This window comes from Myotis myotis, unplaced genomic scaffold, assembly GCF_014108235.1.
Source record: "Myotis myotis isolate mMyoMyo1 unplaced genomic scaffold, mMyoMyo1.p scaffold_m19_p_3, whole genome shotgun sequence".
Taxonomy (NCBI): Eukaryota; Metazoa; Chordata; class Mammalia; order Chiroptera; family Vespertilionidae; genus Myotis; species Myotis myotis.
Window position 1 is genome coordinate 82,104,613 of NW_023416335.1, and position 22,756 is coordinate 82,127,368.

The 22,756-nt window shown below is 39.8% G+C and overlaps 1 protein-coding gene across 1 annotated transcript in view; it reads left to right on the top strand.

The window, feature by feature from the left end:
- DNAJC15 (DnaJ heat shock protein family (Hsp40) member C15) overlaps positions 1-21,644 on the top strand; it is a 106,058-nt gene extending 84,414 nt beyond the window's left edge. The window contains exon 6 of the mRNA XM_036300134.1: positions 21,399-21,644. Coding sequence (XP_036156027.1) covers positions 21,399-21,469 — 71 coding nt within the window. The 3' untranslated portion in view covers positions 21,470-21,644. The remainder of the gene's footprint in view (positions 1-21,398) is intronic.
- Positions 21,645-22,756: the final 1,112 nt, after the last annotated feature.

The window sequence follows — 22,756 nt, forward strand, 5'->3', positions numbered from 1 at the left end:
TGAGAAATGGCCAAAAATAAATCTTATGTAACCAGTTTTAAATGAGCATTAAGATGTGTTTTGGTAGAAAAGAAAATTTTGCTATTTTAATTTAATTAGGTAAAAGGTTAATTAATGTAGGAAAAAAATTTGATCTAATGCTTTTAGACTAATATCTTTTAGATTATGCTTTTTCAATTGCTGAAAAAAAGCAGTTTCTTGTTATGAAATTAGTAGTTTGATATTTATGCCCAATGACTATAGAAAGGAGGACAGACTAGGTCAGTGATGGCGAACCTATGACACGCGTGTCAGAGGTGACACGCGAACTCATTTTTTTTTGGTTGATTTTTCTTTGTTAAATGGCATTTAAATACATTAAATAAATATCAAAAATATAAGTCTTTGTTTTACTGTGGTTGCAAATATCAAAAAATTTATATATATGACACGGCACCAGAGTTAAGTTAGGGTTTTTTAAAATGCTGACACGCCGAGCTCAAAAGGTTCGCCATCACTGGACTAGGTACATTTGAAAAAATGTAGAACCGCAGAGAATCTTAGAGGCTATGTAATCCATTCAAAGTGTAGTCCACCTATTCATGCCAGAACACACTTTGTTACCTATGTGTACCAAATTACTAGTAAAAACAAAAGCAAAAGCAATCATTTAGAACAGCAATTTTCAACCAGTGTTCCACAAGAATTTTTAAAACATGCAATACCTGGGCTGCCATTAGCTGAGCATTTCCTTCAATACAAGCCTTTGTTTGCCAACCACTCTTGCTTGTGAGAGTGGTTCAAAACCTACAGGTGCCCTCCTGCCCTTTAAGAAAAAAAAGGAAAACTTGCAAGCATGCACTATCTGACTCTTTAGTCACGGACACTGACCTCTTTTTCCTGAAATTGTCAAATAAAAAAATGACAGTAGCTAACACAACAATAACTGTCTGGTGTGAATGCCCTGTCTTGAACTATAAATATATGTTATATAATAGAGTTGTATTTTACTAGTAGCATGGCATAATAAGGTTGCATCTTATTGGTTAATTCTTGGTACCAGAAATCCTTATATACAAGTATAGGCAGCTAATTTTTAAAAAATATATTTTTATTTATTTCAGAGAGGAAGGGAAAGGGAGACAGAGATAGAAACATCAATGATGAGAGAGAATCATTGATCGGCTGCCTGCTGTACACCCCCTATTGAGGATTGAGCCCGCAACCCGGCATAGGCCCTGACCTGGAATTGAACCATGATCTCCTGGTTTATAGGTTGATGCTCAACCACTGAGCCATGCCGGCCCAGCCACCTAATTTTTTAAAAAGTCACTTTGCAGCAATAAAAGTAGGTAATTACTATAATTTTTTTTTTTTAATTTTTATTGCTTAAAGTATTACAAAGGGTATTACATATGTGTCCATTTTATCCCCCCGCCCTAGACAGTCCCCTAGCCTCCCCTATCCCCCAATGTCTTATGTCCACTGGTTATGCTTATATGCATGCATACAAGTCCTTTAGTTGATCTCTTACCCCCCTACCTCCTGCCCCGCAACCCTCCCCGGCCTTCCCGCTGCAGTTTGACAATCTGTTTGAGGCAGCTCTGCCTCTGTATCTACTATTGTTCAAAAGTTTATAATGGTCTCTATTATCCATGAATGAGTGAGATCATGTGGTATTTTTCCTTCATTGACTGGCTTATTTCACTTAGCATAATGCTCTCCAGTTCCATCCATGACGTTGCAAATGGTAAGAGTTCCTTCCTTTTTAGAGCAGCATAGTATTCCATCGTGTAGATGTACCACAGTTTTCTAATCCATTCATCTACTGATGGGCACTTAGGCTGTTTCCAGATCTTAGCTATGGTGAATTGTGCTGCTATGAACATAGGGGTGCATATATCCTTTCTGATTGGTGTTTCTGGTTTCTTGGGATATATTCCTAGAAGTGGGATCACAGGGTCAAATGGGAGTTCCATTTTCAGTTTTTTAAGGAAACTCCATACTGTCTTCCATAGTGGCTGCACCAGTCTGCATTCCCACCAGCAGTGCACAAGTGTTCCTTTTTCTCCACATCCTCTCCAGCACTTGTCGTTTGTTGATTTGTTGATGATAGCCAGTCTGACAGGTGTGAGATGGTACCTCATTGTTGTTTTGATTTGCATCTCTCGGATGATTAGTGACTTTGAGCATGTTTTCATATGTCTCTTGGCTTTCTGAATGTCCTCTTTTGAAAGGTGTCTATTTAGGTCCTTTGCCCATTTTTTGATTGGATTGTTTATCTTGCTTTTGTTAAGTTGTATGAGTTCCCTATAAATTTTGGAGATTAGGCCCTTATCAGATATGACATTGGCAAATATGTTTTCCCACACAGTGGGTTTTCTCGTTGTTTTGTTGATGGTTTCTTTTGCTGTGCAGAAGCTTTTTATTTTGATGTAGTCCCATTTGTTCATTTTCTCTTTCGTTTCAAGTGCCCTAGGAGCTGTATCAGTGAAGAAATTGCTTCGGCATATGTCTGAGATTTTGTTGCCTTTGGATTCTTCTAGAATTTTTATGGTTTCCTGTCGTACATTTAAGTCCTTTATCCATTTTGAGTTTATTTTTGTGTATGGTGTAAGTTGGTGGTCTAGTTTCATTTTCTTGCATATATCTGTCCAATTTTCCCAACACCATTTATTGAAGAGACTATCTTGGCTCCATTGTATGTTCTTGCCTCCTTTGTCAAATATTAATTGAACATATTGGTTCGGGCCGATTTCTGGGCTCTCTATTCTATTCCATTGATCTAAATGCCTATTCTTGTGCCAGTACCAGGCAGTTTTGAGAACAGTGGCTTTGTAATACATCTTGATATCTGGTATTGAGATCCCACCTACTTTGGTCTTTTTCAGGATTGCTGCAGCTATTCGGGGTCTTTTTTTATTCCAGATGAATTTTTGGAGAGTTCGTTCTAGATCTCTGAAGTATGCCATTGGTATTTTAATGGGAAGTGCATTGAATTTATAGATTGCTTTGGGTAGTATGGACATTTTAATGATGTTGATTCTACCAATCCATGAACACGGTATGTTCTTCCATCTGTTTATGTCTTCCTCTATATCATTTTTCAACGTCCTGTAGTTTTCTGAGTAGAGGTCTTTTACCTCTTTAGTTACGTTTATTCCTAGGTAGCTTAATTTTTTTGGTGCGATGGTAAACGGGATTGTTTTTATAATCTCTCTTTCTGAAAGTTCACTATTGGTGTATAGAAATGCCTCGGATTTCTTGGGGTTAATTTTGTATCCTGCTACATTGCCAAATTCATGTATTAAGTCCAGTAGCTTTTTGATGGAGTCTCTAGGGTTTTGTATGTATAATATCATGTCGTCTGCAAATAAGGACAGTTTTACTTCCTCTTTTCCAATTTGGATGCCTTTTATTTCTTCTTCTTGCCGAATTGCAATGGCTAACACTTCCAGTACTATGTTGAAGAGGAGTGGTGAGAGGGGGCATCCCTGTCTTGTTCCTGTTCTTAGGGGGAATGGTGTTAGTTTTTGTCCATTGAGTATGATGTTGGCTGTGGGCCTGTCATATATGGCTTTTATTATGTTGAGGTATGATCCTTCTACTCCCACCTTGCTGAGAGCTTTTATCAAAAATGGGTGTTGAATTTTGTCAAATGCTTTTTCTGCATCAATTGATATGACCATGTGGTTTTTTTCTTTCAATTTGTTTATGTGATGTATCACGTTTATTGATTTGCGGATATTGTACCATCCTTGCATCCCTGGGATAAATCCTACTTGGTCATGGTGTATGATCTTTCTGATGTACTGCTGGATCCGATTTGCTAAGATTTTGTTGAGGATTTTGGCATCTATGTTCATGAGGGATATTGGCCTGTAATTCTCTTTCATTGTGTTGTCTTTACCTGGTTTTGGTATTAGGGTGATGCTGGCTTCATAGAATGAGCTTGGAAGTGTTCCTTCCTCGTGAATTTTTTGTAGTACTCTGAGGAGGATAGGTTTTAGTTCTTCCTTGAATGTTTGGTAAAACTCCCCTGTGAAGCCGTCTGGTCCTGGGCTTTTGTTTGCTGGAAGCTTTTTGATGACTGCTTCAATTTCTTCCATAGTTATTGGCCTGTTGAGATTTTTAGATTCTTCCTGATTGAGTTTTGGAATGTTGTATTTTTCTAGGAATTTGTCCATTTCCTCCAGGTTGTCTAGTTTGTTGGAGTAGAGCTGTCCATAGTATTTTTTAACAATCATTTGTATTTCTGTGGGGTCTGTTGTTGTTTCGCCTCTATCGTTTCTGATTTTGTTTATTTGGGTCCTCTCTCTTTGCTTCTTGGTGAGTCTGGCTAGAGGTTTGTCAATCTTGTTTATCCTTACTATAATTTTTTAAAATCAATAAAAATTATACCTATTTTTATGGTTAGTAAAAGAATATATTTTTTAGTGTGCCCCAGAATTTTAGTAATTAGTTTGTGTGCTGTGAGATGAAAAGTTGAAAATTGCTCATTTAGAAAAACTTATAGCGATTTTACATTACCATGACATCCAAATGTGGGGTAGTTTGCATTGTGTAAAACTATTGGTCCAACACAGAGTGGAAAAAAATTTTTTAAGTGCTTTTTGACCATAGTTTGAGGCACACTGATCTAAATCAATGCTGCCTCCTAAGTCAAGATTGTTTCTGCTCTCTTACGAAAAACAGCCTGATCGCTCTCCTTAAAGATTTTTAGTGATGGAGAGCTTCCTGTTTTTGCAAGGCAGCCCTCTGGTAGGCAGCTCTAACTACTAGAAAGTTCTTCCTTACATTCAGTTAATATTTGCCTGCCTGCAGCATGAGATTCTCAATCTTTTTCCATGTAAGTCTCCTTTCAATGAACATACTATTCTCTTCTGTAATAGTATTTAAATCAATATTAGATTAAATATTGCGATTAAAAACAAATCAAAGTGATAATTATATTGTTGAATGGATTTTTCTGATTACTCTCCTTGTAATAAAAGAACCTAAATTTGACATGAAGCCTTGGTAATAATATATTACAATTTATTATAGTATTTTACACTTGTAAGATGAATCACAAACATTTAGAAAAAGAAAGGTGATCACCAAGAGTCAACATGAATTCAGTAAAAAGAGAGTGATGCCTAATTAGCTCAATTTTCTCTTTTGATAGATGTATTTAGACTATTATTGGTTTCAGAGGGTTCATCTTTCCTTTCCTTTCATTTCTGTTAATTAGATTGAAGGCATTGTATTTGAGTTCATTATTTTTTTAAAATTTTTTTATTAATTTATTACATATGTGTCCTTATCCTCACATTACCCCCTATTCCCCCCACTCATGCCCTCACCCCTCCTGTTGTCCATGTCCATTGGGTAGGCCTATATGCTTGCATATAAGTCCTTTGATTGATCTTTCCCCCTTACCCCCACCCTCCCCTACCTTCCCTCCAAGGCCCGACGGTTCGATCGATGCCTCTCCGTCTCTGGATCTGTCCTTGTTCATCAGTTTATGTTGTTCTCATTATTTTTTTATAAAAATACTATTTTAGCATGTTGCTTTTTCTTAACAAATGGTGAGACCTTTAAAAGTAAAGAACATCACATTAAATTTATAACCTGTATGGCTGACATTTAGTAAACTCCCACTTTAGTATATATAGTGAATGAACAAGCAAATGCTTAAAAAGAAGGCATACAAATAAAATTTACAGACACAAAAGAATTGTAATAACTAATATAATTATCATATAAAAATTTATAGACTCTTTTGATTGATATGAAACCTGAAACTATTCTTTTATTCATTTAGAAATTGTTTATTCAACTTCTACAGGGTGCCAGACATTATACTAAATCTTGGGACTTTAACTGTAAAACAAGATAACTGGATCCTTATCCTCATTGAGCATACATTCTAAATGGGGTACAGACAAAAATCCAGTAAATCTGTTTCAAGTTGGAGTAAGTGCAGTAAAGGTTACAATGGACTGAGATATGGGAAAGAGGCAGTTTTACATAAGGTGATTTGGGGAAGGCTTCTCTGAGGAGCACTAAAGAGTTAAAAGAAGCTTGTTGTGTTGTGTTTTAAAAGTCAAGGAACTAGCATGTGTAAAGGCTTTAAGGGAGGAAAGAATTTAGTGTGCTTAAAGACTTGATAGAAAAATAGTGGGATGGGGGTATAATAGTCAAGGGAAGAAATAGCATGACATAAGGTGGTGCCCAGATTTTGAAAATGATAGGTATACTTTATGATAATGAAACACTGTAGGTTCTATATAATATTTGAAGTTTATTCTAAGAAGTTACCATCAGTTTTTAAGCAATAGAGTGATGTAATTCAATTTAATTTTTAAGAAATCACTTTTCTTTCAACCTAATATTGGGAATATTTCTCGTTGGTATATTTTCTAGATCAATAAGTAAACGGACGACTTGAACAACACTTTATTTTTTAATATATTTTATTGATTTTTTATAGAGAGGAAGGGAGAGTGATAGAGAGTTAGAAACATCGATGAGAAAGAAACATTGATCAGCTGCCTCCTGCACACCCTCCACTGGGTATGTACTCACAACCAAGGTACATGCCCTTGACCAGAATCAAACCTGGGACCCTTCAGTCCGCAGGCCGACAGTCTATCCACTGAGCCAAATTGGTTAGGGATTAAACAACACTTTAAACAAGATAAAAAATAATAAGACTAACAACAACAGAATCCTAGTATTGCTACTTAGATCTTATTTAAGGTACTCAGATTATCTGGGCCTCAAATGGGAAAAATAGTACCTGACAAGGTACACACTGTTGTGAAACTCAAAATAATTCAATTTGTATGGATGATTAATGCTGTGGTGGATAAAAGCAGGTGCCTTTAGAGATATTCAGAGCCCAGGTCTCAAAAAGCATAGTTATTACTCTCTTAGAAGCCAGAGACTACCAGGCGAAGAAGACCAGGCTCACCTCCTGAAGGAAGAAAGACCAAGCAGAGAGGCCTAGCCATCCCAGCTGTGGTCCCAGTAGGACATCCTGGACCATCCAGCCATAGTTGACCTGACACAGCTCAGAGGAACCATCCAGCTAATGCATAGAACAGTGAGAATTAAAAAACGTTGTTTTTAGCCACAGTTTTGGGGTAGTTTGTTATACCATAAAGACTGATATAGAAAGTGCCATGATGATAAGTACTTTTAAGATAAATAAAGCAGAGTGGGGGAGGGGGACAAGATAGAGATTGGCAGCTGGAGAGGAGGCAGTTATAGTGTTCATTTATAGCCATCTTAGAAATTCTCTGTAAGTAAATAATATTTGAACAGAGTAAGTCATGCAAAAATAAGAAAATATTTCAACAGACAAAACATCAGATGTGAAGATCTTGAAATGAGAGCATATGATGTGTTTCTAGAATTATAAAATGTGTTTGAACATAGTGAGCAAGGGAGGAGTGGTAGGAAATACAATTGGAGAGGATGCCCAAGGCCAAATTATAGAGTAGCTTGCAGCTGTACTAAGAACTTTGGCTTTAATTTTTAAGTGTTATGGAAATGATATCTAATTTACAATATTAGAAAGAATACTCTGGCAGCTACAGAGCAAATAAGGAGTCAAGAGTGGAAGCAAGCCACAGAGAGAGAGGAAAAAAGTATCTATCCTATCTAATAAAAGAGAAACATGGTAATTAGTGTACGACCGCTACCCTTCCCATTGGCTAATCAGGGCAATATGCAAATTAACTGCCAGCCAGGATGGCGGCCGATAGCCAGGCAGCTTAAAAATAACATGAGGCTTGCTTGCTTCAGTGACGGAGGACTCCAACGTTCCCCGCCTGACGCTGCAGGCCTCTGAGCTACAACTCTAAGCAACTATGTAACAAATATAGAAGCTAAACAAAACTCCAGAAACCTGCTTTAGTCCGCCGGGCTTCAGCCAGCAGGATCGCAACATTGTAAGCAAACGCCAGAAACCTACTTTCAGCAGTGGAGGCCTAAGAGCTGGAGCCAAGCCTCAAAGCTAAAGCTGGCCCAGAATAAAAAAAAAAAAAAAAAAAAGGAGCGGTTGGGAGCTTCAGTCACCCCCACCTGAAAACATCCCTCAGCCCCTCACCGAGACTGGCCAGGCACCCCGGTGGCAACCCCCACCCTGAAGGGTGTGTGACCAGCTGAAAACAGCCATCATCCCCTCATCCAGGCTGGCCAGGCACCCCAGTGGGGACCCCCACCCTGATCCAGGACACCCTTCAGGGAAAACCAGCCGGCACCCACCAGTGCACCAGGCCTCTATCCTATATAGTAAAAGGGTAATATGCCTCCCAGCACCGGGATCAGCGGAGCCGCGAGGCCTACCGGCACCGGGATCAGCGTGACAGGGGGCAGTGCCCAAACCCTCTGATCGCCTTGCGGCTCTGTGTGACGGGGCGGGGCCACAACCTCCCTATCCGCCCTGCTCTGTTCGTGACAGGGGAAGGCGCCCCAACCCCCTGATCAGCCCTGCTCTGTGCCTGATAGGGGGGAGCTCCCCAACCCCCTGATCGCCCTGCGGCTCTGTGTGTGACAGGGTGCGGCACCCCAACCCCCTGATCGGCCCTACTCTGTGTGTGACAGGGTGCGGCTCCCCAACTCCCCCCCCCCCCCCCACGGGCCCTGCTCTGTGTGTGACAGGGTAGAGCCATAACCTCCCCATCAGCCCTGCCCTGAGTGTGACAAGGTGTGGCGCCCCAACCCCCTGATCCGCCCTGCTCTGTGTGTGACGGGGGGAGCTCCCCAATCCCCTGATGGGCCCTGCTCTGTGCGTGACAGGGTACAGAACCCCAAGCCCCCTGATGGGCCCTGCTCTGTGAGTGACAAGGGGAAGTACCCCAACCCCTTAATTGGCCCTGCTCTGTGCGTAACTGGGGGTGGCGCCACAACCTCCCCATCGACTCTGCCTTGAGTGTGACAGGGGATGGTGCCCCAACCCCCTAATCGGCCCTACCCTGAGCGTGAGTGAGGGTGACATCGCAACCTCCCAATCCACCCTGCTCTGTGCATGACAGAGGGCGGTGCCCCACTCCCCAATCGGCCCTGCTCTGAGCCCGACCAGGGGCTGCACCTAGGGATTGGGCCTGCCCTCTGCCACCCGGGAGCAGGCCTAAGCCAGCAGGTCGTTATCTCCCGAGGGGTCCCAGACTGCGAGAGGGCACAGGCCGGGCTGAGGGACCCCCCTCCCCCCCAAGTGCACAAATTTTTGTGCACCGGGCCTCTAGTCTAATCTAATAAAAGACAAATAGGGTAATTAACCATACCTCCAACACGCTTCCCATTGGCTAATCAGGGCGATATGCAAATTAACTGCCAACCAAGATGGCGGCCAGCAGCCAGGCAGCTGAAGCGAACAGGAGGCTTGCTTGCTTCAGTGATGGAGGAGGCCAAGGTTCCCAGCCTGCTGTGCCGGCCTCTGAGCTGCACTCTAAGAAACAATGTTGCTATTATAGAAGCTAAACAAACTCCAGAAACCTGCTTTCAGCCAGCCGGGCCTCAGAGCTGGAGCTGCAACAGTGTTTCAATTATAGAAGCCAAACAAACCCAGATTTGCTTTCAGCAGCCGAGGTCTCAGAGCTGGAGCCGAGCCTCAGAGCTAAAGCTGGCTCTCAGTTCCAGTGACAGCCATAGAAGGTAAATAAATCCCAGAATAAAAAAAAGAAAAGAAAAGATAAAAAAGAGAGGTTGGGAGCTTCAGTCATCTGCCAGCCTGAAAACGGCCCTCAGGCCCTCACCCAGACTGGCCAGGCACCCCAGTGGGGACCCCCACCCTGAAGGCGGTGCGACCAGCTGCAAGCAGGCATCATCCCCTCATCCAGGCTGGCCAGGCACTCAAGCGGGACCCCCACCCTGATCCAGGACACCCTTCAGGGCAAACCACTCGCCCCCTCCTCTCCCCCCCCGTGCACCAGGCCTCTGTCCTATATAGTAAAAGGGTAATATGCAAACTGACCCTAACAGCAGAAGGACTGGGAATGACTGGTGACTATGACACACACTGACCACCAGGGGGCAGACGCTCAATGCAGGAGCTGCCCTCTGGTGGTCAGGGCGCTCTCACATGAGAGGAGCTGTGCTCAGCCACAAGCCAGGCTAATGGCTGCCAGTACAGCAGTGGTGGTGGGAGCCTCTCCTGCCTCCTCAGCAGCGCTAAGGATGTCTGATTGCAGTTTAGGCCTGCTCCCCACTGGCAAGTGGACAGCCCTCGAGGGCTGCTGGGCTGCCAGAGGGATGTCTGATTGCCATCTTAGGCCCTATCCCCCGTGGGGCGGGCCTAAACCAGCAGGTGGTCATTCCCTGCGGCGTCCCAGACTGTGAGAGGGCACAGGCCGGGCTGAGGGACCCCCCTCCCACCCCGAGTGCACAAATTTTTGTGCACCGGGCCTCTAGTGTATATATAAAAGCTTAAGTGTCATCTGACTGGTAGGTATGATGCTCACTGACCACCAGGGGGCATACACTCAATGCAGGAGCTGCCATGGCACACATTGGCGGGCACCACGGACCTGGGACTGACAAACCAACCCTTGGCATCCCACAAATGGGACACAGGTCCCACCACCACCCCAGAGCAACACCCCACCAAATCACAGCCAATGTTTCCAATACCCATGGCTCAAAATGCAGCCCACAGCCTAGCCCAGCCCAGAAATGGTCACTGTGGTCACTGGGTAATGACATCATATAGCAATACCTGGCTTTCTCTCCCTAATGACTAGCCTCCTTGGAGATTCTTCAGCCCAGGAATATCACTTGCTTTATATCCAGGTGCAGACATTTTACACTTTAACCAAATGTTTGAGAAGCATTTTTACATGCCTCATCTCATTTGATCCTCACAGAAGTCCTGGAGTAGGTAGATAGGAGACTTGGTAGAATCCTATCGTTTTTCTTTTCATTAGCAAGACAGTGGAGATTTAGAAAGTTTAGAAACTTGACCTGACTGAAAAAAGTAAGAAATGGTGGAACTTGAAAATGACTTCAGGTTTTCTCACTGCACAGAATATAGTCAAACATGACTACAGTTAAATATTTTACCCTTTGTTCTCCCCACATGATCTGCAATAATAATTGTGCTTCATGTTGATATTTACTGCTGTGTTGCTGACAATTACCTGAAAGAGAGTTGGGGTGCTTCACTGGGCTAGAAAAAGTTTAGCTAAATCATCACGCAGTTCTAATTAAGCAAATTTATTCTATAGCTATAAAAGGCTAAGTTGTATTGTGCATGCTTGTTACCTATAAAGCTCTCACTGGGCAATTGTGTGTGTGTTTCGATCTGTCATTGTTGATCGTGAATTTGGTTGACTTTTCTATTATAGAGAAAGGACAAATAGCAATATTAAAATATTTTTTCTAGTTAATTGAATCCATGCACCAGCCCACTAGTGTGTGTGTGTGTGTGTGTGTGTGTGTGTATACACTGAGTGGCCAGAGTATTATGACTACCTGACGTTTGTAGGCAAATTAGCTATAATTTCACACTGAAGTTGCTAGAGGGCCAGACCATTATAAATAGGGAAGCAGGTTGTTTACCACAACAGTAGAAGTCATTTTTTTCTGAAGATATGGGTAAACAATGCGATTTAACAGCCTTTGAACGTGGGATGAATACACACTCACTCACACACACACACGTACTGAGTGACCAGATTATTATGACCACCCAATCAGTACTTCGTTGGGCCACCTTTTGCCTTCATCACTGTGGCGATTCTTCTTGGCATTGACTCCACGAGATGTTGAAAGGTGATGCGAGGAATCTGACACCATACCTGATGAATAACACTGTCCAGTTCTGTGAGATTTGATGGTTGTGGAACCAGCTGCCTAATAGCTCTTTTAACTTTGTCCCACAAATGCTCAATTGGATTGAGATCCAGTGATTGTGGGGGCCAACTGAGAAGGTAAAGTCTCCCTAATGTTCTTGAAACCACTCCTGCACAATATGAGCACTGTGGCATGGCGCATTGTCTTGTTGGAAGAAGCCATCTCCATTGGGCTACACCATCAACATGATAGGCTGAACTTGATAAGCAATGATACTTAGGTATGTTGTGCTATTCAGCGTTGTTCCACACGAATTAAAGGGCCCAAGTCATGCCAGGAAAACATGACCCAAGCCATAACACTGCCCCCACCAGCTTGAAGGTTTACACTCATGCATGTGGGGTGCATGCTTTCATGCTGTTTCTGCCAAATTCTCACTATGCTATCTGCATGATGCAACTGGAAACGTGATTCATCGGACCACATGACTTTTCCAATGCTTGACCGTCCAATCCTTGTGTTTCTATGTGAATTGGAAACTGTAGACAGCAAAGGTGTTTGAATAGGCCTTCGACTTCCATATCCCATACGATGCAGTGTATGGCTAATTTGCCTACAAATGTCAGGTGGTCATAATAATCTGGCCTCTGTGTGTGTGTGTGTGTGTGTGTGTGTGTGTGTGTCAAAGGCTATTAAATTGCATTGTTTACCCATATCTTCAGAAAATAATCACTTCTACTGTTGTGGTAAACAACCTGCTTCCCTATTTATAATGGTCTGGCCCTCTAGCAACTTCAGTGTGAAATTATAGCTAATTTGCCTACAAACGTCAGGTGGTCATAATAATCTGGCCACTCAGTGTATGTGTGTGTGTGTGTATACATATACATATACATGTGCATATACATATACATATATTCTTTTTTATTTTTTTGTTATTCATTTTTCTTCTTAGATACTCATTCCCTTTCTACATCCTCTATATTGAATTGTGGCCATTTCCCCACTCCTTCAATTTCTTGACCTTACCTTTTGGAAATAAGCTTTGCCTCTTCAGATTCATCTGGGTGTTTGTTGTTTGGGTGTTTGTTGTTTGGATTAGTTGTTTGTTCTTTGCATTCTTCTCTGGGAATTTGTTTTTTTGCATTTTTTGGATTAGTTGTTGGTTTTCTTGAGTTTTCTCCCCATATACATATGTTTTTCCCCTTTCTTTTTTCTTCTTTTTCTTTTCACTCTTACATTTTTTCCTTTTCTCAATATCATTTTTGCACTCTTGTCTCCCCTAATTTTCTTTTCTCTGGTTGGCACCTTTATTTGGTGTTATTCATATTGTGAATACATTTGTGTTTGGTGCCCTGTGTATTGTGACTTGTTGTAATGTATTTTGTGCCTTTAAGTCAACACAGGACAGAGAGAGCTACATAACCAGAACATGGGGAGACAAAGAAACAGCCCATACACAAAAGAAAAGGAGGAATAACTAGAAAAAGAAGTAAACAAAATGAAGGCACGCAGTATGTCAGAGAAAGAATTCAGAGCAGTGGTCATAAGGACGCAGAAAAGGATGGAAGACAAATTCAATAATATGTGTAAGAACCTAGAGGAAATGAAGAAGAACCAAGAAGAAATGAAGAATGACATCACTGCAATAAAGAACAGAATAGAAAGCATCAGCAGTAGACTAGAAGAAGCGGAGGACCGCATCAGTGAGTTAGAAGACAAGGTAGGAAAAAATACCCAAGCATAGCAGCAACTGGGGAAAAAAAAATTAAAAAACAGGAGGAGAGCCTAAGGGAACTTTGGGACAACACAAAACGAAACAACATCCGCATAATAGGGGTGCCAAAAGGAGAGGAAAGTGAGCAAGGAATAGAAAACCTGTTTGAAGAAATAATGTCAGAAAATTTCCCTGATATTGGGAAGAAAAAACTCACACAAGTCCAAGAAGCTCACAGAGTCCCAAACAAGATGAACCCCAAAAGACACATCATAATTGAATTGGCAAACACCAACAACAAAGTAAGAATCTTAAAAGCGTCCAGAGAGAGACAGAAAGTTACCTTCAAGGGATTTCCCATCAGACTATTGACTGATTTATCAACAGAAACTCATCAGAAAAGAATGGAATGAAATATACAAAGTCATGCAAAGCAAGGGTCTGAATCCAAGAATACTGTACCCTGCAAGGCTATCAATCAAAGTTGAGGGTGAAATCAGGAGCTTCACAGAAAAAAAAGGAATAAGGGAGTTTATTACAACCAAACCAGGAAATGCAAGAAATGCTACAGTGTCTGCCATAAAAAGAAGAACTAGGAAGGGAAGAGGAACACAGGCATAAAGAATAAAAATGGTGACAAACAAGTAACTATCAATAACTCTAAATTAAAATGGTTTAAATCCCCCAATCAAAAGACATAGGGTAGCTGAATGGATAAGAAAACATGACCCATATATCTGCTGTCTACAGGAGACCCACCTCAGAACAAAGGACTCACACAAACTGATGGTGAAGGGATGGAGAAAGGTTTTTCAGTCCAGTGGAAATGAAAAAGAAGCTGGGGCAGCAATACTTATATCTGATAAATTAGACCTCAAAGTCAAGGTCATAACTAGAGATAAGGAAGTGTCATAATACTAAAGGGAACAATTCAACGAGAAGATATAACTCTGGTAAAGATATATGCACCTACTACAGGAGCACCAAAATACATAAAAAAAACTTCTGGAAGATATCAAGGGAGGTATTGACAGCAATACAGTCATAGTAGGGGACTTTAATACCCCACTAACACCACTGCACAAATCCATTAAACAAAAATTCAGCAAAGAAACATCAATACTAGATCAGATGGAGTTAATTGACATCTTCAGAACATTCCATCCAAAAGCCACAGAATATGCATTCTTCTCAAGTGCACATGGGTCATTTTCAAAGATAGACCACATATTGGGACACAGGCAAAGTCTTTTCAAATTCAAGAAGATATAAATCATATCCAGCATCTTCTCAGATCACAGTGGCCTAAAATTGGAAATCAACTATAATAAAAATAATGGGAAAAATCAAATACCTGGAGGCTAAATAGCATGCCATTAAACCATTACAGGGTTACCAAAGATTTCAAAGAAGAAATTAAAAACATAATTGCAACAAATGGCAATGAAAACACAACAATCCAAAATCTATGGGACCCAGCGAAAGCAATCCTGAGAGGGAAGTTCATAGTTCTATAGGCCTACCTTAAAAAACAAGAGAAAATGGTAATAAATTATCTAACCTTACCACTCAAAGAGTTGGAAAGAGAGCAACAAGAAAAACCCAGTGTAAGCAGAAGGAAGGAAATAATAAAGATCAGAGCAGAAATAAATTACATAGAGACAAAAAAAAATACAAAAGATCAACGAAACCATGAGCTAGTTCTTTGAAAGGATAAACAAGATTGATGAACCTTCTAACCAAGAAGCAAAGAGAGAGGACCCAAATAAACAAAATCAGAAATAAAAGAGGTGAAGTAACAACCGATCCCACAGAAATACAAAAGATTATGAAAAAATACTATGAACAACTTTCTTCCAACAAAATGGATAACCTAGATGAAATGGACATATTTTTAGAAAAATACAAGCTCCCAAAACTCAATCAGGAAGAATTTGAAAACCTGAATAGGCCGATAATTACCGAGGAAATTGAAGCAGTGATCAAAAATCTTCCATCAAACCAAAGCCCAGGTCTGGACGACTTTATAGGGGAGTTCTCCCAAGCATTCAAAGAACTAAAACCTATGCTCTTCAGACTATTCTAAAAAATTCAAGAGGAAGGCACACTTCCAAGCTCTTTTTATGAAGCCAGCATTACCCTAATTCCAAAATCAGATAAAGAGGCCACAAAAAAACAACTACAGGCCAATATCTATGATGAATGTACATGATAAAATCCTCAACAAAATTCATTCTAGCAAATCATTGTCAGTGTTACATTAGAAGGATGATACACCATGACCAAGTGGGATTTATTCCGGAGATGCAAGGATGGTACAATGTCTGAAAATTAATAAATGTGACACATCACATAAACAACTTGAGAGACAAAAATCACATAATCATATCAATCAATGCAGAAAAAGCATTTGACAAAATCCAACACCCTTTCTTGATAAAAAACTCTCAGCAAAGTGGCAATAGAGGGATCACACCTCAACATAATAAAAGCCTTACATGACAAACCTACAGCCAGCATCATACTCAATGGGCAAAAACTAAACTCATTTCCCCTAAGAACGGGAACAAGACAGGAATGCCCACTTTCACCACTCCAATATAGTACTGGAAGTGCTAGCCATAGCAATCAGACAAGAAGAAGAAATAAAAGGCATCCAAGTTGGAAAAGAAGTAAAACGGTTCTTGTTCGCAGGTGAAATAATGATATATATAGAAAACCCCATAGACTCCATCAAAAAGCTAATAGACCTAATAAATGTATTTGGCAATGTAGCAGCATACAAAATTAGCACCCAGAAATCTATGGCCTTTTTATATACTAATACTGAACTCACAGAAAGAGAAATTAAAAAAACAATAACATTTACCATTACACCAAAAAAATAAAAATAAGATACCTAGGAGTAAACTTAACTAAGGGGGTAAAAGACCTGTACTCAGAAAACTACATGGCATTGAAAAAAGAGATAGAGGAAGACATAAACAAATGGAAGAACATACCATGTTCATGGGTTGGTAGAATCAGCATCATTAAAATGTCCATACTACCCAAAGCAATCTACAGATTTAATGCAATCCCCATTACAATACCAACAGCATATTTCAAAGATCTAGAACAAACTCTCCAAAAATTCATCTGGAATAAAAAACAAAAACAAAAACAAAAACAAAAACAAACAAACAAAAAAAAACACCTCGAATAGCTGCAGCAATACTGAGAAAGAAGAACATAGTTGGAGGGATTACAATACCAGATATCAAGCTATACTACAAAGCACGGTTCTCAAAACTTCCTGGTACTGGCACAAGAACAGACATATAGACCAATGGAACAGAACAGATAACCCAGAAATTGACCCAAGTCATTATGGTCAATATTTGACAAAGGAGGCAAGAGCATACAATGGAGTCAAGACAGTCTCTTCAATAAACAGTGCTGGGAAAATTGGTAAGATACATGCAAAAAAATAAAACTAGATCACCAACTTACACCATACACAAAAAAACAAACTCAAAATGGCTAAAGGACTTGAATGTAAGATGGGAAACCATAAAAAACCTACAACACTCCATAGGCAGCAAAATAGCAGACGTATGTCGTAGCAATATCTTACCAACACAGCTCCTAGGGCAATGTAGACTAAGGAGAAAATAAACAAATGGGACTACATCAAAATAAAAAGCTTCTGCAGAGCAAAAGAACATCAACAAAACAACAAGAAATCCCACTGTATGGGAGAACATATTTGTCAGGGATATTTCAAATAAGGGTTTAATCTCCAAAATTTACAGATAACTCATACAGCTTAACAAAAGGAAGATAACAATCCAATCAAAAAAATGGACAAAGGACCTAAATAGACACTTTTCCAAAGAGGATATACAGAAGGCCAAGAGACACATGAGAACATGTTCAAAGTCACTAATCATCCGAGAGATGCAAATCAAAACAATACGGTACCATCTCACACCTGTCAGAATGGGTATAGTCAACAAAACAACAGCTGACAAGTGCTGGCGAAGATGTGGGAAAAAAGGAACCCTCATGCACTGCTAGTGGGAATGCAGACTGGTGTAGACACTATGGAAGACAGTATGGAGTTTCCTCAAAAAACTACAAATGAAACTCCCATTTGACCCAGTAATCCCACTTCTAGGACTATATTCCAAGAAACCAGAAACACCAATCAGAAAGGATATATGCACCCCTATGTTCATAGCAGCCTAATTTACAATAGCTAAGATTTGGAAACAACCTAAGTGTCCATCAGCAGATGAGTAGATTAAAAAACTGTGGTTCATCTACATGATGGAATACTATGCTGCTGTAAAAAAGAAGGAATTTTTACCATTTGCAACAGCCTGGATGGAAGTGGAGAGCATTGTGCTAAGCGAAGTAAGCCAGTCAGAGAAAGATAAATATCACATGATATCACTCATATGTGGGATATAATGATCAACATATTTTGATGAGCAAAAATAGGTCCAGAGACAAATGGCAGGGGTGGGGCAGGGGCAGAGAGAGAGCAACCAAAGTACTTGTATGCATGCATATTAGCATAACCAATGGACACAGGTACTGGGGCAGTGGGAGCTTGCCCAGGGTGTGAAAGTCGGGGGCGGGGGGGGGGGGGCAGGGGGCATCAATCAGGGAAAAAGACATACGTAAAACTTTAGACAATAATAATTTTAAAAAGTATGCTATCTATTTGAGAAATTGAATCTAATTAAAAATCTTTCTACAAATAAAATGTTTGGCCAGGTTAGTTTTACAAGTTAATTTTTTCAAAAAATAGAAGGAAAAGATAATGTACTTTAATTCTTTTTATGAGGATAGCATATCTTTGATAGGAAGCCCTGATGAAGAAAGTTCTCAAAAGATATACACAAAAATAAACTAAATATTAGCTTTGTATAACTCTAAAAATTCCTTGGTGCTTCTTCCCATTGCCAGTCTGTTTCCGAATTTGGGCGACCATACATTAGCTATCTTTTCTAGCATTTCATATAAGTGGAATTGTATAGTATACTAGCAGCGCAGTGCAAAATTCATGTGCCTTGAAATGAACTATGGGCCATGAGGCTGCAGTAGGCATGGGGCAGGTCTCGGCTCATCCTCTGCACCTCTGCCCGGCCCCTCCCACCGCGGCCCCTGGTTCCCCTGTCTGCCTGCAGCCCCGTTCCTGCTGCTCCCACACACTGAAGGTGCCAGCCGCACTCGCACCTCCTGATGGTGCAGAGCGATTGGTGCCAACGCCATCACTGAGTGAGAGCAGCAGCTGCTGTCCTGATCACCCCTCAGGAGAAGGGGGAGGTGGAGAAGCCCTCAGTGGCGACCAGGGCCAGCAGCTGCCACTCCCACTCACTGATGGCACTGAGTGATCAGGGCCAGTGCCAGGCTCCAGCAGCAGGTGGGAGTGGGACAGGTGCCCCCCTTGGTCTGGTGCCCCCCTCACCTGCTCCAACATCCTGCTGCGGCCAATGCCCGCCATGCTCTGCACACGCCCTCTGGTGGTCAGCACATGTTATAGTGACTGGTTGTTCGGATATTCTGGTTGTACCGCCTTTCTATTTGCATATTAGCCTTTTATTATATAGGATTATATAGGATACTATCTGGTGTTTAGCTTCTTTGAAAGGAAAAATCAGTGCAGCATATTGGGCTCATCACAATGCATTTTTCTTATCTCTAGGATTTTACCCTCAACACTTGACTGACTGGGTAGACCTCCTGTTCTTTCATATTGATGCGTTGTATTTTATTCAACTCTTCTATTAGTGTTAATGGGATGGTGGTTCTAAAATATAATAGTTCATGACAGCCCAAAGCAGAAGATTTCTAGCAGTATTTAGTGGAAGTACAAAGGTGCAGAGGTCAAGGGTGAGGTGAGTGTTCTAATTAAATAGAATCTAGATGGTTCCCCAATAAAATTGAGCAAAATTGAAAGATTCAAATGTATATTGTTCCCATTAAGTATAGGATATATATCACATATTGTTATAGCAGTCAAGAGTCAGTGCCAGAAACAAGATGCGTTAAGCAGGAGGGCATTTAGTGCAGGGTACTAGTGTTTACAAATTGTTGGAAGGTCTGAAGGAGTAAATTCTAAACTAGGCCTATAAGAATAACTCCCCAAACCAGCGACTCTGTCAGGGAAGCTACTGCCTCCTAGACTGACACTAGAACTGTACTGAGGTGCTGTTGCTGCCACTGCTACTCCACGACCTCGCTTGCTGGCAGCAATAACAAAGAGGCCCAGCAAGAAAGCCTTACCCTCACTTCAGCCTTTCAAATTTCACAACTGGTAGCAAACACTACTTGAAGGGAATGTAGGAATTGTAATTTTTGGCTTAGGAACTTTTCCAAATCTTAGGAGGGTAGAATGAGAGCCAAGCCAAAATTTCTACTGTGCACATAAGTGAAAAGTCCAGCATTCCTCTAGCATTGCCATTGATGAGTATAATGTTTAATGAGACTTTCGATTTGTACCTTTGATTTTTTTCTGTCTGCTAAATGAGCATTTATAGACTGTGATTTAAATATCCAGAATGCATACCAATCAATTAAAGGTTGTGTTTGAGTTAATATTTTAATATTTATTGAGGACATACAAGATGCCTGACATTACCTAGGTAGCTCTAAAAATGTAAACAGCTTAAAAAGATTGGCATTACCTAATTCCAAGATTATTTTCAAATCATGAAATCAGTTTGTTTCATAATCAAGTGTGTATGGAAACTTTCATCAACTTCATATATAATTTTTATTGTATATTCAAGGACACTGTGATATATTCCATAAGTATAGCAATTTAGATCTTGATATGAAAATGTAACTGGTATACTCAAGGGCAAAAAGCTAAATTTAGCTTCCTCCTGCATTGCCCTTTATACTACAACACCATGTTTGTTGATCTGTTTTCCTTGCTTTCTTTTTCCTTAATCAATAAAAGATTTGAATAAACTCAGGACAATTACACCAGTACTATCTATATGTTTTTTGGACTTTTTTAAGCTACTGAGGTCTTAATGATGTTTTCAACAGCTATCGGTGATTGGAAACTCAAGGAGAGAATAAAAACAAAGAAACTGGTGACCTATAGTGATTGTTAGCTTGACTGTTAAGCAATAAAGTGTTTAGGACTAGAAGTTAGGAGGCGTACAATGCTTGAACAGGTTTAATATGACAATATGGGGCTAGTATTTTTATATGTCAAATAGGTTCTGTTTGTGATTTATAATGATTCTGAATTTGAAATTTAGCTCAATTTTTCTCTTGCTGTTTGCATTAGAAAGAATTTATTTCAAAGAACTCTAAGAAAGAACTGACTTAATTTTATTTTGGGGCACAGTAAATGTAAAACTGTATTTCATAAGTATTCTAATTGGATCATTTCAGAGAACAGGGAGCATTTCCTTTAACATTATTTTTATTATCATTCATTTATTTGTTCATCTGTATTAGTAAATATGATTTTTAGAACTGGGTACTACATAGTTGCCTTTTTAACTTGTATTTTATTTTTGTGAAATTATAAGGTTTGATTAGACTCTAAAAGAGCCCATGGATTTCTTTACCTCACCATTCACTTAATTTCAGAAAATTCTCTGGTTAAATATTTGAATGGTAATGTCTGATCAACAAAATGTTTGAGTGTTTTTCAAATTATTCCTGATTATAACTTTCTTTCATTATCTTTCTCAGATGTTGTCTTTGATTGCTGGGTATCTGTAGTGCTTCACTAAACAAGTTTAATTTATGCTGTTTTGATTTCTAGTCAGCTTATAAATTAATTTGTGAGAGAATGGATGGGTGGGAAAATATCAGAGAATTATAATTAAGATTGTTCTTCTTTTTGATACTTAAAAATGTCAATAATAAAGTGTGTTTTAATTCAATTATTTTTCTTTGTCCTCAGGTGGATCTCCATACTTAGCAACCAAAATAAATGAAGCAAAGGACTTGCTGGAAGAAACCACCAAACATTGATTGATGCTCAAGTACTACAATGAAGGAAAAAAAGGGGGTGCTTAAAAAACAAAGTCCTGTGTATTTAATCTAAACCACCACTGACCATCATAATTCCCATACATGTACATGTGCTAACCCTAAATAATTTATTCCACTGTTATGTGGTATAATAATAAAAGATTAATAATCTGTCTTTTTATTATCTTTTAAAAGAACACCTTAAAATTCTATAACTGATCTTTTTTTCTTACTGTCTTACTTTCTCTGTGATAATCATACATTTTAATATTTCTGTTCTATTAGTTTAAAATTCCCCATATTCTCCTCTCTCACAAAAAGTATCCAAAAAATATGATCCTCAATAATGTAATTGGTATTGGTGAGCAATAAATAGAAATGTCTTTACTGTTCATACAGGGTAGGCAAAAGTAGGTTTACAGTTGCATTGAATTCTTTTGAGTTAATAAAGCTACTGTAAATCTACTTTTGCCTATTCCTGTGTTTATACTCACATTGTCCCTGTTTTCTCTGAGAAATTTAGTACTCTGTTGTTTAAGGGGCTTTAAATGTTTTGAGACCAAACACTGACTGCTATCCCATGGGGAAATGATCTGAAACTCAATGGAATTTACAGAATGGTATTTTCTGAAGTAGTGGTTAGGACTCGTTAAAGAACTCTGCTCTCTCTGAGACCGTATAGCTGAAGCATGAGAACTTGGAGAGCTACTAAAATGATTACAGATTTACAAAATGAGCCCTATGAGGGAAGGCTGAAAGATCTTTGAGAAGTCTGAGGAGTTTGTATTTAATTATAGTCTTCTGGTACTGTATATTTATTCAATTATTCATTCAGATATTCATTGACCACTTACAATGTGTAGGATGCTGTTGTGGGCCCTGTGGGAGTTACAGGTGTGAACCAGACATAGATCCTGACCCAAAGGGTCTTATATTTCAAAAAAAGATAAATCACATGAATACTATTAGAGATGTATAGATGATATACTAAGGAAGTTAAAGAGGAGAAAGGAATATTTTAAACTGAGAGCATTGAGGGAGCTCCATAGAGTAAGTGGCATAGAGCTGGGCTTTAAAAACAATAAGCGATATTGTTTTTATATGATTGGAAAGTCAGTACGTTTCTTTTGAGATCAGTCAGAATAGTAGAAGTGGGATATTTATTACTGTGAATAGAGTGTGGGGTTTCTCAAAAGCAAAGGGTTGACATATGGTGTTGAGGGGCTGGCCCTGTGGTTTACACTGCATCAAATTATTTCCTTAAAACAGCCACTGGTCACCATCATT